At 60.8% G+C, this 17,891-nt stretch overlaps 1 protein-coding gene across 1 annotated transcript in view; it reads left to right on the top strand.

Moving 5' to 3' along the window:
* The first annotated feature begins 2,027 nt into the window (after nt 1-2,027).
* The window catches only part of RTN4R (reticulon 4 receptor), a 25,858-nt gene continuing 9,994 nt past the window's right edge, over nt 2,028-17,891 (top strand). The window contains exon 1 of the mRNA XM_032269738.1: nt 2,028-2,350. Coding sequence (XP_032125629.1) covers nt 2,329-2,350 — 22 coding nt within the window. The 5' untranslated portion in view covers nt 2,028-2,328. The remainder of the gene's footprint in view (nt 2,351-17,891) is intronic.

Below are 17,891 nucleotides of genomic sequence, written 5' to 3'. Positions count from 1 at the left end.
ATGCCCCAGAACGGTCACTTCAGCTGCTGCAAAAGGGGTAGGAGGGGCTTTAAACCTATGAGAGAGGGGTGTGGCCACAATCTTCAGCTGTGGTGGGCCACTCTGGGTCACTGATAATTGAAGTGATGCCTGCGCAGTGAGCACAGAAGTGTCCTCTCAAGGCCTCTCTGCAAGCACAGAGCAGCCTCCGAGTGGAGCCTGGTCCACTCCAGCGCTGTCCTCAGACTGATGGCCTGTGCCACATGACTCGTCTGCGGGTCTGATACATCCCTGTAGTGAGAGCTCAGTTCCTATTCTGGGGGCTTATGTGTGCAGGGACCTTAGAGGAAGAATGCTTGTTTGGGGGTCAGGTCTCAGCCTCCCACTGGCTCTGTGAGCTTTGCCTGAGGTTCCCCATCTGTGCAATGGTGACGACGTCTTGATGTGTTTGTGGGAGGACCTGCTGAGCCCCTGCAGGGGCTGAGCTGGTCTCACTCGCAGCCAGCACCCCCTGGAGAGGTGGCAGTGTGTGCACAGCCCACCCCTTCAGGAGGCCAAGGGGCAGAGTGGCTGGGGGTGTCTGGGCCCCATCTCACCTTCTGTGTGGCTGGGAATGGCATGCACTCCACAATGCCCTAGAAAGCCTAGGCTGGGACAAGGGTGACAAGGATAAAGCAGGCCAAGGTGTGATGAGGGCCACAGAGAGGCAGCCAGAGGCGTGTGGGCAGTGCAGCCTCCACACCGGGCAGAGTGCCGCCAGCATGGCTCCGCCCTGAAAAGCTTCCTGCCACTGGGCTCAGATGGGAGCACTGGGGCTCAGATGGGAGCACTGGGGCTCAGATGGGAGCACTGGGGCTCAGATGGGAGCACTGGAGCTCTGCCCTCACTTCCTCTGGACAAGGCAGGCAGGCCAGCAGCCCTGGGCCCTGCTCATCTCCCTCAGGGCCACCTCCACCGCCAGGGGCAGGCAGAGAGCACAGGGCTGCCAGTCACCAGGGCTCGCTGCTTCATACCCATGGACCTGGGCTCTGATGGGGGTCATCAAGGCCTCACGCTGGCCCACTCTGTCTTTGAGTCAGGGTCCTACAGACTGACGCCAGGTTGGCCTGCAAGACCCTCATGTGCATGTTCCTCTCATGCAGGGTAGGCTTGGGGAGGACTCGGCCGTGCTGAGCTGACTCCCAGTGTTCCTCCAGGTGCAGGGGCAGTCTGACAGTTGTCTGAAGACCTCGGGATGCACTTAGGATCTCATCAGTGAGGCCCGGTGGGTGCCCTGAGCGGGAGACAGAGAAGGAACACCTGCACCCCTGTGTGTGCAGGGGGGTCACTGGGTTCTCTGGTCCCATGGCCACCCGGCAGGGGCTGGCTTGGTCGGAGTCTGGGGAAATACTAAGCAGGTGGCCTCAGAGAGCGTCTTCTGGGTTTGGAGCCCCCATACCGCAGGTAGGAAGAGGTGGGGGACCCCTGCAGGGTTACGGGTAACATCAGGCCTGAGTCCCCTCCCTGGGATGGTGCAGAGAGGGCCACGAAGGCCAAGGAGGGCCCCTAGTACTCTCTTAAGCCTTGAGCCTGTTTCTCACTGAAAAACCGGGGCGGTCGTGCCCTAGCAAGGAGCTTCCGTGCAGGGGGCGGGGGACTCATGGGTTTCGTGAGGCCAGGAAGGGACTGGATCAGGCAGAGGCCATCGCCAGGCCTCGGGACAAAGCCCTTGCCTGCTTGGGAACCGAGCCAACCTAGGCCGCCACACCCTCGGGCCCGCGCCCCCGGCCCGCTCCGGTCCGGGCCGCCAAACCCTCGGCCGCCTGCAGGGGCCGCCGCCTCTTCAGGAATGCGCCGCCTTTGTCTGGGGCCGCGCGGCGCCGGAGCACCGGGCGGGCTGAGCGCCTCCTGCGGCCCGGCCTGCGCGCCCCGGCTGCCGCGCCGCCCACGCCCCCACCCCGACCCGCGCCCCGCAGCCCCAGCCCCGGCCCGCGCCAGCGCCCAGGTGAGCGCCCCGCCCGCCGCCAGGCCCCGCCCCGCCCCGCCCCCGCCCCGCCCCGGCCGGCTGAGGGACCGGGCGGATTCCTCGCGCGTCAAACCACCTGATCCCATAAAACATTCATCCTCCCGGCCCGCGCCGCGAGCGCCCCGCCAGTCCGCGCCGCCGCCGCCCTCGCCCTGCGCGCCCTGCGCGCCCGTGGCCGGAGCCCAGCCCTAGCCGGGCGGAGCGGAGCGCGCCGAGCCTCGTCCCGCGGCCGGGCCGGGGCCGGGCCAAAGCGGCGGCGCCTGGATGCGGACCCGGCCGCGGGGAGACGGGCGCCCGCCCCGAAGCGACTTTCGGTCCCCGACGCGCCCCGCCCGACCCCTACGATGAAGAGGGCGTCCACTGGAGGTGAGTGTCCGCGCGGCGCCCGGGCCCGGCCAGCGGGGGGAGCGGAAGGGGGCGGCTCACCCCCACCCCGGAGCTGCAGGGCCCGTCCCGGGCTGCCGAGGCTGGGGCAGCGTCGCCGGGCGGCCGGGAGGGCCACCGCAGTGCCGCGCCAGGCTGGGGCCGCGGGCGCCCCGGCCCCGAGAGGGCGGAGCCGGAGGCAGCAGGAAAAGTTGCTGCTTCCCGGGAAAGTTGACGGCGACGGCAGGGCCGGAGGTGGCGGTCCGGGGGTCCCCGACGCTGGGCCAGGTCCCGGGTGGGGGCCGCGGGCTGGAAGGGCGGGGTCCAGCCTCGGAGCGCCCCGGCCATGAAGGGGTTAACGATCGGGTTTTTGCAGAAACGTGGGTACCGAGGGTGGGTGGGGGTGTCGGGCCGCCTCCGCCCCTGCCCCGCGGACTGGGGTCAGAACCTCCAGTGTCTCCGATGTCAGGCCGCAGTGGGATGAATGGGGGCGTTGGCGGCAGTAGAGGGCGTGGGGGACAGGGTTGTCCCAGCGCTTCCACCAGGGCGGGCGGTGAGAGGAGGCAGCTATGCCCGCCATCCGCAGCCCGAGGGACATTGAGAGGCTTGGCTGGCGAGCCCGGGGCGCTGGGGCAATCAGCAACCCCGCCCTGGCAGTCCTTGTGGGACTCCTCCCCCACCACCGAGTGTGAGGTCCCGCAGTGGGGGCAAGGGAGGGTGGGCTCCATGTGAGTTGGGCATGCCCTGCCTGGAGGGTGCTCCCCAGGTGCCCACTCGGGCTGCCCTGCTGATGTCCATGGTGCCGCAGGCTGCACACACGTTTCCTTGCACGTGCACGTGTCTACACGGACTGCACACTTGCACACCGCTGGTGCACATGCATGCCAACGCCGCTCCAGTGTGCACATGCACAAACACTGGGTGCACACATGGACTCTGAGGGTGCATGTCTGTGTCCTCGCCCTCGCCTGCACGCCCACGGCCACACATGCATGCACGCGGCATCCCTGCTGTGGTCTCCACGGGTGCACATGCTGGGGCCCCTTTCGCAAGACCCACTCCCGCACCCACATGCCCATGTGTTGAGTGGGGAGGCCGGGCCCACCTGCCTGCCGCTGTGTCCTGGGGTTCTCCCCCTCGGCGTCTGTGTGTGCATGTGTGTAACTTGGTATGCGTCTGCACGTGTGTCTGTGCGCGTGATCATGTGTGCCTGGGGCACATAAGCATATGTCTCTTTGCCTCCAGGGTGTGGGTACCCCTTGTGTGCCTAGGTGGGTTGTGGCTTAATCGGGAGCAGAGGCCCTGGAACTTGTGTTGGGGGCTCGATGAATGCCCGCAGCCCAGGGTGTGAGGGGCAGAGTCTCCCAGCCATTCCCCACCCACCAGGGCTGAGGCAGTGGTAGGCAGCGGAGGGCTAGAAACTGCCTGGGCAGGGAAGACCCATTTCAAGCCATGAGACCAGACCCTGGGCACACTTGGTGGCCACTGCAGCTTGGCTGACTGGAGCACCTGACCCAGTGTGACTGCAGAGAAGTGCTGCCTCCAGTGCCTCAGTTTATCCATGGTGAGGACCTTCTTGGTGAGGGGTTCTGTGGTGGGCTCCCCTGCCTCAGGTGTTGTGTACGGTGCTGAGCAGGTGGACGCCGTGCGGCATGATGAGCAAGGGTGGCCCATTAGCACTGTGGCAGGGGCCCTGGGCTGGGGCTCAGAGTGGCTGGCCACACCTCCTGCTCCCCTGGCCACTACCAGTGGCTCATCTGTAGAGCGGGGACCAGCAGGTCATCCTTGTAGGCTGTGTGAGGGTGAAACATACCAGCAGAGGGGTGGCTGGAGCAGTGGGGCTGGCCAGTCTCTTCTTCTAAGCCTCAGTCTTCCCATCTGTAAAGGGGGTACTGTTCCCCATTCTACTCCATTGAGACAAGGAGGAAGCGAGCTCCATGCCGGGGGTGGGAATGGGTGGCCATCAGCACCTCGACCCCACCTGGCAGAGGGGCACGTGCAGGGCCTGCCATGGCAGAACCGTGGCCTGGATTTGGGTCCTGGCTCAGCCACCTGCTGGTGGTGTGACCTCTGCCTCAGTCATCCTCACCTGCCACATGGGTCCATGTCAGGGATTATCAGAGCACTTCCAGGCTGAGGCCAGGTGGAGCTGGCCCAACTTACCCATGGAGTTCTGACTCCCGTGCTTCTGCCCTCAGAATACCCAGAATACCTCCCCACAATCCCTGGCAGCGGAGTCCTCCTGGGACCTTTGCACTGCCAGCCGGGCCCCTCACCCCATCCATTTGCAGAAGGGACAATAAAAGACCCTGGTCAGGCAACCCAGGCCACAGGTCGGTGGAGGGGGGACAGGGTAAGGATGCTGCCCCGCTTGGGTGACACCTCCGCAGTCTTTTCACTCCCTCCCTGCCCTCCCCCTGTTCCTCACCTGGGGGAGCTATGGAACCCCTGAACCTCAGTTTCCCTGTTCCAGGGTCCTTCCACTGGGACTGGCAGAAACGTAGGTTTGCATGGAGTAAGAAGCAGGGGAGAGGCTGAGGGAGGGCAGCCGGGCCCAGCGGGTCTCTGAAAGCCAGAGGATTTGTGGAGGGTCTATGGAGGACATCCCCACAGGGGCTGGGGCCCTTGAAGGTGGGGGTAGGTCCTGCTGTCCTCGGAGGCTGGGGACTGGCCCACAGCACATGGAGGGTCTGGGATTTGTTTGCTGTTGCTGTGAGTGACAGGCAGGCTGAGAAGGCGAGGGCGTGTGGGATGGTGCCCACCCCCTCCCTCTGCCCAGGGACAGTGCAGCTGCCTGGCACTGCCCCTCCTTGTCTCTGCCCTGGCCTTGAATTCATGCTTTGTGGCACAGACGGCCATGTGCAGCCGGTGCAGCACCAGGAGGGTCCAGCTGGTGAGGCCAGGACGGGTGGGAAGCAGAGGAGCCCTCCTGCTGTCCTGGGCCTGTGGCCCGGAACCTCTCCCTGGGAGCCTCAGTCTGTGCACCTGGGAAAGGGGTCAAGAGCAGGAAGCACAGGGGGAGTTCCAGGATGACCTGGAAATGAGCAAATGTGTGTGTGAGCCAGGAGCCCCGCCCGGCCCTGGCACAGGGTTAGTGAGGGCTCCTGACACTTGGTTACTGTTTGATCAATGAGGTTCATGCTGTCCCGCCCCCATTCTGGTGAGCCCTGACCTCTGACCCCCACGCTGGCCTGCCTGACCCTCTGCAGCCACCCAGGGCATGGGCCTTGGGGTCTGCAGGAGCTGGCCTGGCCGCCCGCTGCCTCTGCAGCTATGCAGATGCCTTCTCAGAGCCCTCTCTGTACCCCTCAGTGGCCCTGCTCTGCCGCCTGGCTGCACCCAGGCCAAGGTCACAGGCACCCTCCTCAAAGCCAAATCCCAGATGATGCATTTGCCCCAACCATCCATTCCCTTTCTCATTTGTTCATTCATTTATTCGTTCCTGGCCTGTCAGATTCCCATCTGAGCCAGGCAAATCAAGGGGTATGGTCCTTGGCATCATGTATCTCTAGGATTAAATGCTTTAAAGGAGAGGAGGTCACAGAGTGGCCCGGGGAAGCCCAACCAGAGTGGCGGGCATGCTGTCCCACCCCGCAACTCTCCCTGCACTGTCCCTGGGGCCCAGCTGGGTCCCCCCACACCAGGTGTTCTGTGCTGCCGTTTCTTCTTTTATCACTGTATTTTAAACATTTTGCACATCGGGAACTATTCTTGTGCATCATGGGTTTACTGGTGTGTGTGGAATCCCTTCCTGAGAATGCACCATCTTTTATTTATACAAACCTGCACTGGCCTTCTGCACTGCCTGCAGCCACGGAGCTGGGCACCCAGAGATGCCCATCTGCACAGCCCTCCCCACCAGGTCCGGGGCTTTTCACATACCCCTCCCCTGATGCTTGGGCTGATTTCAGGGGGCTCAGCAGCAGGGCCAGATCCCCCCGCTCCTAGCCCACTGAGGCCTTTGACAACCTTGGGCCAGCCGGGTGGGTGATGGGAGTGAATAGAGCCTGTATCCAGCCGTCAGCTCTCTGGATGGTCATTTGTGCAGTGGTGCCTTGGGGTGGCCTCTCCCCGGCTCTTTCACACAGCCTCTGGTCTTGCCCACTACTGCCTGTGGGGCCTTTTCTTTGGAGCAGCGGGGCATGGGGTGATGCTGGGAGCATCCCGCAGCTGTGTCCTGTCTGATGGAGGCGGCCCATGGCAGCCAGACCCAGGAGGTGGAATAGAAAGGCAGGGATGTTGGCACATCTCAAGAGTGGCTTTAGGAGGGGCTGAGTGGGCACAGGCCAGGGTCCCTATGTAGGTCCACACAGGCCTGGAAGGCGGTCAGCCCCATTCAGGGCCCTGGTACATGGAGCTGGGCTGATCTGGGAGTGGGTGTCAGGTGCCAGCCTCACTCAGAGCAGCCTGCCCTGGGCCCCCAGGTGCCTCCTGGCTCTCCTGGCACCCTGGCGTTCTTAGCTGTCTCTCACGGGTCACGGTCCATGGAGTTGTAGTTCTTTGGAATGTTGGTGGTTTCGCATAAAGGCTTTGTGCTCAAATGTGGGACCTGCTGGATTAAATGCTGCTGATGGCGCTCCTTTCCCACAGGGCGTCTTGGGCCCTGTTTGCGGTGGCAGCGCCTTCTCGGAGAGGCACCCCTATGCGATGCACCTCAGGGCCTGGCGTGCCCAGGAACCCGTTTTGGGAAACAGTGTTTGAGGTACCTCGGAGGACCAGAGGAGGAGATCTGCAGGCCCCCAACGAGGGCCCCGGGATGGGCCCTGCCGCACAACACCCACACCCACGGGGCACCCAGTGGGTGGAGGGACCACTGCTTCTCCCAGCAGTTTGAGGCGATGTGCAAATTTAACCTTTGGATTTATGACTCTATTTCTTTGCAGCAAATGTCACGGGAAATGTCAGGCCGAGGCTGAGGCTGGGTGAGCGGCCCGTCGAGGAAAGGGGTAGAGCTAGGCAGGCTGGAGTGTCGAGGAGGGGCTCAGGCCAGGGAGGGGTCCGGGCCCCTCACCTCCTCCTGGGAGCCTTCCTGGATTGTCCCTTGCTTGCCTGGATCCCCAGCACCCTGTCCTCAGTTTGTCCCGGCTATCACGACCTTGTTGAGATGTTGCCTTTATTTGCCTTCTGCCAGGGCTCAGATGAGGCCAGCTTGGGGACATGCCAGAAGTCCCACCTTCCCCAAGGCTGGGCAGCCGTGAGATCAGCTTGTGCAGTGCCGGCTTGCTGTGTGACCTTGGGCAGCTCCACCCTTCCTGGTCACCGTAGGCCTCGTCTGCAGTCCACGGCTGGTGGCCAGAGGTGGTGTTCCCAGCTCGGTGCCCTCAGGAGTAGGAAAACAGCTAGAGTCCTCAGCATGTGGGCTGTGGGGCTCTGTAGGAAGTGGGTGGAGGCCGAGTGCAGGGCTGGGGTTGCAGAGGGCTGGCCCTTGGTGGTCCCAGGGCCTAGAGCAGGCCCTGCACACAGTAGGTACTCAGTAAAGAGGAAAAGGCAGTGCGTGGACGTGGAATGTGGAGGTAGATTCCAGCTGGGATCCACAGTCCTCAGTTACGTGTCCCCCTCCTCTGCCGCATGCCAGATGTCATCATTCCAGGACCCCAGCCTGGCCTGTCACCAGCTCCGCCCTGCCTCCCAGGTCTGGGCGGTTCAGGGAATGGTGACTGTCCCTTGCCGCATCCCAGGCCTGTGCACCGGTGCAGGGACTCAGGCTCCCTAGTGCCCCAGCAGCTTGGAGTCTCTCCCGCACACATAGCTTCCCCCACTGCACACCTGGGCCTCCACGTCCAGCCAGTCTGCTAGTGTCATGTCCTCTGTACCCAGCATCCAAGCCCAGAGTCCCAGCCTCTTCCCATCTGTCCCCAAAGGCAAAATCCGTGTCAAACCTGCACCCTGTCTCCAGGTCCATCCCCTTTACTCCTCACTGAGGGCGGGCCTCAGACCTGGCCTCCATTCCTGGGCTGTGGCCACGGCCAGCACCCCCTCCCTGCCTGCCATCTCATTCCCCACCAGGAAACTAAGACATGTTTCCAGCCAGACGCTGTCTGCCTAACCTCCCCCATGGCTGCCCCTAGATGAAGCCTTGGGCCCTTCATTCTCAGGGCCCGGGCTACAGGGTCTCATGGAGGAACCTTCTTTTCCATCCTCTCTGGGGAAGTCCCTGTCCCTGGATCCCAGTGCCTGGCACCTGTACCTTCCCCTCTCCACATCGCCTGAGGAGCTAAGGCCTAGCTTGAGGTGCAGAAAGCCATGAAGGATGAGGCAGCACACTGCAGGGAGGGGGAGCGCAGGTGCCGGTGAGGAGGAGACTTTGCACCTTTGTGGGCAGTGCCTGCTGCCCGTCTGTCCCTGGGTCAGCTCTGGGAGACCCCAGGGCTGGTGGCTCTCCAGGCTGGCTGTCAGGTGCAGATGAGTTGGCCCAGATGGCTGCACAGGGTCGCGCTCTTTCCCCGGGGGAGCCACCTGCCCTCTGAGCCTCCTTTGCCTGCACGTAGCTATTATGAAGCTGGAGCGGTGGTCCGTGAGCACCGCCCACAGGGCCTGGCCTTAATGGAAGCTTGATTTGGGCAAGCTGGAGGCTCCTGGCGGACCTGGCTCCAGGGACCCCTTGAGCACCCCCTTGTGGCATGGGCTCAACTAGCTGTGGAAATCCAGACTGGTGATGGGGCCTTGGGGCCTTCTGGGCAGGGGTGGCGGGGACTTCACCCCTGTCCTGCCCTCGGGGGATCCAGGCTGGACCCTGGCCGGCCTGTGTGGAGTGAGGACAGGCATGTGGGCCCTTGCTGTACTGCCTGGAGCCGGAGCCTCTGCAGAATCCTGGGGGGGTACAGAGAAGGAACTGCTGCCTGGGGCCGCCTCTTCCCATCGGTCCTTCTGCTTTGAGGGTCCTTGTAGGATGTCCTGAGGGACACATTAGTTCATGCCAGGGGAGCCCAAGTGACAGTGGGGCTGAGGGAGAGGAGGCCTTGCCCCTGCCTGGTCCTTGGGCAGAATCCTTGGTGGTGTCAGAGCAGGGTGGAACTGGGCAGTGGGAGGGTGGCCACCTGTCTCCGGGCATGGCCCCCACCTCAGAAGCCCCTTCCACCCACTTGGGGAACTCATTTGCCCGTGCCTGGCCAGCCAGCAGCACAGCTGTGGAGGGAGGGCTGAGGAGCTGGCCCAAGGTCCAGCGGGATGTGCTGCGCTGGCGTTCCTGCCCCCACTGCCTCCACGCACGCCACCAGGAACCTGGGAGCCAGCCCTGGCGCCCCCTCCTTTGGGGAGCCCAGCCAAGTTCCCTCCCACACACTCTCCACTGGAGTCTCCACTTCCCTCCCGGCTCTCCCTGGACATCCAGGCCCCCTTTCAGGGAGCATGGAGCTGGCCAGTCACTGCCCTGCCCAGCCCAGGGCCTCCTGAGGGATGAGGCTATATGAGGTGGTACCCCATGAGCCCAGCAGGGATTGGCTGCTCGGGGTTCCCTTCGGGGCTACAGATGAGCCCCCCAGGGCCAGTGAGACAGCAGCAGGACTGCCATGGTTCCCTCAGCTGGGCACATCCCCTGCCCTACCCGCTGGGGCCATGGGGGGCTGTGGTGTGAGTGTGGCCTGGCAGGTGAACCCCAAGTGTCCCCTGGGGAGGGCCCTCCCCTCCTCATCCTTGGTGCGGTTTCCGGCACTGAGATGTAGTCCCAGGGGACCCTGGCCCGTCCTCAATGCAGGGGAGGCCCCCAGGGTCACTTGCTTCTCCCTTCATTCTCTTAGCAAATGCTTCCTGGCCTCAGTTCCAAGACAGTCCTGTGCTGCGCGGCAGGGACCTTGAGATTCTTGACACGCTCTACCCCCAAGAGCCCCAGATTCCAGGGAGACACACAGAAGCCCACAAGGTCCCTAGGAGTGCCAACGGGGTGGGGGTTGAGGACTCTGAGCCCCCCCGAATTAAGAGCTCATGGAGGCCACACTGGCCCCAGGTCCGAAAGAGGAGCTGGAGCTGCTGGCCTGGGGGCTGGGGGGGCTCCAGTGTCCCCTAGCGGAAGCCAAGTGGCTGCAGGACAGCTCACCGCCCATGTGAGATGGTTGGGGGGCTCTGGTTTGGGGGAGGGCGGGTGAAGAACTTGTGGGTCTGGAGGGGAGCGGAGGGGGGGTGGAGGCTGTGGAGGTGGATGGTGGGGCGAGCCCCCCTCGGCCCCAGCGGGAGGCTGCCCGTGGCTCTGGTGCTCCTGCGGCCTGACACGTGGCCCCTGCACACCCGGCCGCATCCAGGCTGTCTTTCATCTCCCTGCCTCGGCCCCAATTTATGTCAGGCAGAGGCTGACACAGGGACAGGTGTGACAAGTGTCTGCCTTCCTATTCGAAAATTGGCAAAAGGAAAACTCTTCCCATAAAGATATTCTATCTACATACCTCCTGGATGTCACTGCGAGGACCCGTCAGGGCGGAGACAGATGGCGGCCCTAATGGACTCCATTCTTCACTAGCTGCCGGAGCGGAGGCTGGTCCCCTGGGGTGGCCTGAGGCAGATGATGGGTGGCGGGTGGGGTACCAACCTCTCTGCGAGCCCTCCCCTATGCCCTGGCCTGCCCCCAACCCTGACCTGCCCACCAGGGCCTCTGTCACAGCCTGGAGCTCCAGGGGCAGGTGACCCGGACACCTGAGGCCCCAGTGGTTCAGCGCCTCCATCCTCCTGGCTGAGAACCAGTGAACGCTGGGCCCCAGACTTGGCGCATGTCAGGACTGCCCCCACTCCCCCTTCCTGGCTGAGGTATCACTTCCTCCAGGAAGCTACCCCAACCACCTCACCTGAAGGTGCCACTAGTGTCCCCTGCAGGCAGAGCATGCGACAGGGTACTCAGGATCCCCTGGCCCCCAGATCGCAGGGAGCTTGATGTGGCAGGCTGGTCTCCATCACTGCCTCCGGGTCTCTACGTGATGAGGACCCTGGGGGCCAGGGGAGTCACAGGTTACTCTCTGGTGAACTGGGGGGAGGGAGGGGCTGCAGTCCTGCACAGCCCCTGTGGCTCGCTTTCTGCCTGGGAGTCCACCGTGTTCATTAGCCCCACTGGCATGGGGTTACCCCAGGCCCAGGGTGAGGTCCAGACCCACCCAGCCTGTCACTCATGCTCGCCAAGCTGGTGCCCCTCCCTGCCTGAGTACTCCATGCACAGGAGTTTATGGGCCGTTACCCAGCCAGGCTCCCATGGTGGCCCCACTGGGTCTGAGTATGGACACCTGGGGCAACACGGTGGTACGGACGAGGAAGGGATTGGAAAGGGGCCAGCCTCCTTAGAGGTGGCAAGGGTGGGCCTGGGAGAGAAAAGACCCCGGAGGGAGTGTGTCTGGGAATAGGGCAGGGCCTTCTGGAGCTACTTGAGCAAAGGCCAGCAGGGGCGATGGCTTTGGAGCAGCAGAGTCCCGGGTGGTGCTGGCTTCAGGCCTGGGGTCAGGGCCAGGTAGAATGCCAGCAGAACCCTTCCCAGCTGCAACTTGGCCTTGGAGCTGGGCTTTTCTTCTCTGTGGGGTGGGGATGGTGGTCCCTCTGGGGGCGATGTGAGAAAGTCCTCCAGGGAGAGGCCAGGTGCAGGCTGCCCCATTCTGGGTGGGTGGATCAGGCATTTCCTGTGCACCCACCATAAGCTATGTGCCACCCCCACCCCCCCGCTATGAGGTGGACCTTGTTATCTCCATTTCCAGCTGAGGGAACCAGTTCTGAGAGGTTGGGGGGCCTGTCTGAGACCTCCCCAGGCAGAGCCAGGGCCCCAACGCCTGGCCTGTTTCCACGACTGCCCTGCAGGGCCGATCACGATGGGCAGGGACACTGGGGCAGGGGGGCTCATGGAGGGGGCTCCTGCCACCTGCAAGACAGTCTCATCCACCCTTCCACCTGTCCCAGTGTCAGCATGAGACCAAACAGACAAAGGAAAAACACCCTTGGTTTTACGAGGTCATGTTCGTTGTAGAAAATCTAGAAAAATACACCAAAGTTTTAAGGAAGAAGTTGTATTAGTCTGATCAGGCTGCCATGACAAAATACGACAGACAAGGTGTCCTAAACAACAGAAGCATATTTCCTGAGAGTTCTGGAAGCTGTAAGTCTGAGATAACATGAGCTGGTTCTGGTGGTGTTCCCTTCCTGGCTTGCAGATAGCCACCTTCTCACTGCGCCCTCACATGGTGGGGGAAGGAAGGGTGGAGAGACAGAGGGCATGCATTTTCTGGGGACTCTTTCTCTTCCAGGCCACTAATACCATGGTGAAGGCCCCAGCCTTGTGACCTTATCTAAGCCTAATCGTCTCCCAAAGGCCCCACTTCCAAATGCCGTCACAGTAGGGGTTCGGGCTTCAGCACGTGAACATGGGGGAGACAGACATTGTAAGAGAAGTAAAGCCATCCGTGGTGCTACTTAGAGACGGTGCCCTTGGCACTAGGTGCAGGAGCCATGCCCCCACCCCGGGAGCATCAGTGCCTCATGGGCTGTGGGCCAAGGCTCTCTCCCAGGGCAGGACACCCTGGGCAATGTTGTCTCCAAGCTGCACAGTCTACCACATGCCCTTAGTGATGAGCATTTAGTGCATTCACATGACAAGCATTTATGGAGCACCTCCTGTAGGTGGACCACCAGCCCCTGTGGAGCACAAACCCCAGGGTGCTTCAAGCAACAGAAAGGCCTGCTACACAGGCCCGCAAGGTGTGGAGTGGAACCTGGCAGTGGGCGGGAGGTAGAGGGGCATCAAGGAGACCCTGGGAGCGGGGCCACAGAAGTGCCTCACCCAGACCCAGCCCTCCCATTTCTCAGATGAGAAACCTAGCCAAGAGGCACAGGTGGTGCTTGAGGAGGGCCATGTGGCTGGGCCTGGGGATGACCGGGCCTCCAGGCCTGCTGCAGCCAAGATGGGGGTTGGAGAAGCAACCCAAGATGGGGCAGGGCTTCCTGCAGGCCTGGCCTGGGAGGGAGGCCCCAGCTGGCTGGCTGCCCTGCGGGTTGCAAGGTTTTAAATATGCATTAACAGAAGAGGTGCTGAGGCCTGGTCCAGGGGGCTGCCCTGAACAGTCTGAGTCCCCGGACCCTTCCCTGTGAGGCTGGGGGAGGAAGGAAAGGGGATGGGGGCAGGTCTGTTGTAAAATCATCAGGAGAATGATTTATGCCTTTTAGGAGAATGGTTTATGCCTTTGAAGGTTTGAGAAGCCACTGTTGGGTGGTCTGAGCAGGCCAGGAGACCAGCTGGGTCCTGGGGTGTCCTCTGTGGGATGAAAGGTCAGGCTGCCCAGTCTTTGGGGCTTACATGGGGGGATGCGTGCAATGTGGCTGGCGCATGGCCCCTTGACCCCTGATGACCCTGTGTGGCCTTGGGCTTGGGGACCTCTCTGTGCCCTGGGCTCAGTGGAGTGAGTCCCAGACAGACATGCTGAGGAAATGAGGCTGGACTGCCCGGCCTCCCTGAGGGCAGCTGTCCCCCTTCCACTGGCCCTGCCCAGTGGGGCGGCGCCTCAGCCTCGGGAAGTAGCCGAAATATACTGACCTCGTTTTCCAAGAGGCAGCAGCACCTGGGCCTCCCACCCTCGTGGGTGAGAAGCCGCCAACAATTTCCATCCCAAATTGATTTCAAATAAGGAAGAGTTATCACACACAATCATATAGGAATAATTTATCACTTGTTAATAAAAGAGCAATTACTTATTCACGTTGCCGCTGCGTGCGTGCTTTGGTTTGGTTGCGGGGACACACTGGGGGCTCTCATGGCAGCTGAGACTCAGCCAAGGTCAGGAAGGAGGCCCAGGGCCGCCCACCCACTCCACTGCCAGGCAGCCCCAGCCAGGTGTTGACCGTGCACCCCTACCCCCTGCTCCTGAGGGACCCTGGCCTGGAATGGGGGCTCACATCTGTGACAGGGAGGGGACGGGAGCAGGCAGGGGTAAGGGGAAGCTGGGAGTGGGACTTCATCAAAGGGTAAGGGCTGGGCGGGGTGGGCAGGCAGGAACTCTGAGGCTGGGCGAGGGGAGCAGCTGCCCGGCCTGCAGGGAAGGCCCAAGCACAAAGCTGGATTTTTAAGCCAGAAGCTGCCCCTCCAAGGTGTCTGGATTGCAGAGTCTCTGGGGCCAAGAGCCCATCTTGTCCTGGGAGACCCAGATGCATCCTCAGCCACCCTCGGCTGAGCAGGGGACGGCAAATCAGCCGGGATCCTCCCTGGCCAGACGCCAGCTGCCCCGGGGCTGTGTGTCCTGGTGCCCTGAGCTCTCGCCATCCCTCTGTCTCTTTCTGCACCTTGGAGATACCTACTTCTAACCCACATTTGTGTCCGTCTTCTGGAAGATACACTTTCTTTTTTTTTCTTTTTATTTATCTCTGTTTTCTGAGATTTCAGTGCCGAATATGCAGTTGTTTTTATAACAATAACAATCAGTCAACACTCTATTGCACAGGGTTAGCACCTGCACCCAGCCTCGGAGGCTGGTCTGGAGAACGGGCTCAATCTGCCCCTGCCCCAGTCCTGGGAGGCAGCCACTGCTGCCTGCTCCCTGGCTTTGCCAGCGGTTGCCGTGACATTCCCACAGCTTCTACTCCAGCTCTGTCCCCTCCAGCACACTCCCCAGCATGGCCATCTCCCTGCCGTCAGTTACATTCACAGCCAGTGTTTCCCGACCCAGGTCACATAGGTGATCTTCACAGTCCTGCCGTGGGGTGGGTGACCTTCCTTCTCCTTCATGGCCTTTTGTTTTTCTTGAGGTTTACAGTTGACCCTTCCTCCCCCATCCACCACCCTCATGGGGTTACGCTTCCCTACATCAAGGCTTCTAATGGGGTCTCATTTTTTCCCCGGATAAAGATTCACCCCAAGCACTTATCCTGCTGCCCCATAACATTTCCTTCCACCACCTGTTGAGGTTCCAGTTAATGCTTCCTGGATCCCACGTTTTCCTCTTTCTGGGTTTGCACCTCGTTTTGGCTGAAGCATAAGCCTGACTAACTCTCTGAAGGAGATACAGTGAATCATTCCAGAAGTCTTCCTGTATTTACAAGTATGTTCAAGCCGATTGTCTCAGTCCAGAATTCCATGTTGAAATTAGTTTCCCCTCAGAGCTATGAAGCTGTTGCAATTTTGTTTCCTGGCATCTAGTGTGCTATGAAGAAGGCCAATACCACAGTTGCATCTTCCTTTTTGTGTGCTTTTTTGGAGAGTCTTACTCTGTCACCCAGGCTTGGAGTGCAGCAGCACGATCACGGCTCACTGTAGCCTCAAACTTCTCGGCTCAAGCAATCCTTCCACCTCAGCCTCCCAGGTAGCTGGGATTACAGGCTTGCATCATCATGCCCAGCTAATTTTTTAGGTTTTTTTTGTAGAGACAGGGTCTCACTGTGTTGCCCAGGCTGGTCTCAAACTCCTGGCCTTAAGCAATTTTCACACCTCAGCCTTCCAAAGTGCTCGGATCCAGGAAGTGGATCACTTCCTGGATCACCAGGCATGCACCGCCGCACTAGGCTGTATGTCGCATCTTTGTGACCAGCTTTTCCTCCTGGAGCTTCAGGCCTCTCTTGACCCTCAGGGGCCTGAAAGTGCACTGTGAATGCCCAGTAGAGGACTGGGTACTCAGCTTTGGGAAGTTTTCTGGTATTATGTCTTTGCTAACTTTTCTCTGATTTTTGTTTTCTCTTCTGAAACTCCCCTTAGGTGTTCAACCTGTATTTGTCTCCTGAATCTCATTCATTTTTTTTTCTCCTTTTGTTTTGCTTTCTGGAAGATTTCTTTGACCTTGTTTTCCAACACTTGTATTGATTTTTTTTTAATTTTAGTGATTCTATTTTTAATTTCCAGGCACTCTTTCTTTTTGCCTGATGCCTCCTTGCTCATAGTACCCTGTTCTTGTTTTAAATCTCCGTCTGTGCCTAGGAAGACACAAATTAGATGCTTCTTTTAATTTTTGTCTTTTTCCCACACTGCCTGCTTCCTCCAGCATCGTTTTTCCCTGTTTTTCTGCATTGATATGTATTCCAGATGCCTGTTGGTCACTGGTTTTCTGGACACTTTTATGAGGGAGGCTGGTTGGCTGCTCTTTTGAGACGTGGCTTGTCTTCTGCCCATCGGCCCCAGGTGCTCCTGCGTGCCAGCAGTGGAACCCCTTTCTCTGGGGGTTTCTCCAGGCGAGGAGCCTGCCACTGTGCTCCCCACCCCTCACTCTGCATCACCCTCATTTTAGTGGGTCTCTGGGAGGAGGAAGGGTCTCTCATGCAGATCCCTGTATCTAACACATGGCGGGTGAGCAGGGGAGGGGGACCATCAGTGCTGCCTGAGAAGCCGTAGCAACTTGACTGAGCACAAGCCTGGTCTCGCGTGAGATGAATTGGGCTGCATGGGCCCAGGCCTGTCCTCCAGCCTCCTTTCTCTGCTGAGGCTGAGATGGCAGAAGCAGCGAGGAAGTGGCTCCAGGTGGGTTTGTAGCACGGCCTGCCTGCTGCCCCTTCCTCCAGTCCAGACGCAGCCAGTCTCCTGCCTGCCACATCTCCGTGATAAAGCAGGGCTACTGCCAGGTCAGGCCAGAGTGGCCTTGCCAGACCACTGGAGCAGAGGGGTCCTTGTGGCTCTGAGACGCTGTGAGCTGTGCCTTGCCTCCCTGGAATCCTCACCTGAGACAAGGCTGACCCAGGTCCGAATGGCAGGACTCTGGGAAGGCAGGATGCTGGCCCCAGGGCCCAGGCCTGGGTGGGGGCTGGGTGGGGTTTCTTTGGGGTCCTGGCGGGAGGTGGGTGCTGGTCTTTCATTGACCTCACATGACTGGTGTGGGGACAGACTTGGAGGGGGCTGGCAGATTCTCTGCCTGCTCTGTGAGAGGGTGCAGAGGCTGCCTCTGAGCCCAGGGCTGCAAGACCCCAGGGCCCACCCTCAGTCATCCCTGGGAAGGCAGCCTGGGCTGAAGTTGAGGTGCTATGGGGGATTAGGGAGCCCAGAATGGCTGCCCCTCCTTGCTGTGTCATTCCCGGGGCTCACAGTCTATGCTGGTCTCTTGGGGATGATAATGGTGATAAGGATATTGGTGATGAAGATGGGGGTGGGCAAGGATCTTGGATCCCCAATTGCATGCACTGGCTCCTGGCCTCACGAGATGGCCAGCAAGGTGCTTGCCTGAGTGTCTCATCTGAGGAGTGGGGTTGACAGTCACCCCCTGACTCTACTATGGGAGGCTGCAGTCCAAGGATGTCATGAAACCTCCAGGAGTAAGGACAGGCTATACCTGGGGCTGTCCCAGGAGGCCAGGGGCCCTCATCTCTCAGTCCCCCTCCCTTATCCTCTTCCCCTCCCCATCCTTGGGCCAGGGCCACACAATACTGTCCCACTGCTCACCTGGGGTTTCCTGTCCTTGTGTGAGGTCAGCCCCAGGCTGCCCTCTATCTAAGGACCTTGCACAGAGCTGGTATGATGGTGGTAATGATGATAGTGATGGTGATGAGGATAATGATGGTGATGAGGATGAGGATGGCGATGATGGTGACAAGGATGAGGAGGGTGATGATGGTGATGAGGATGGTGATGGTGATGATGGTGATGATGATGATAGTGATGGTGATGAGGATGCTGATGATG

This window comes from Sapajus apella, unplaced genomic scaffold (genome assembly GCF_009761245.1).
Source record: "Sapajus apella isolate SASKATOON/1434 unplaced genomic scaffold, GSC_monkey_1.0 scaffold198, whole genome shotgun sequence".
Taxonomy (NCBI): Eukaryota; Metazoa; Chordata; class Mammalia; order Primates; family Cebidae; genus Sapajus; species Sapajus apella.
This window is presented reverse-complemented; position numbering and strand designations above follow the sequence as displayed.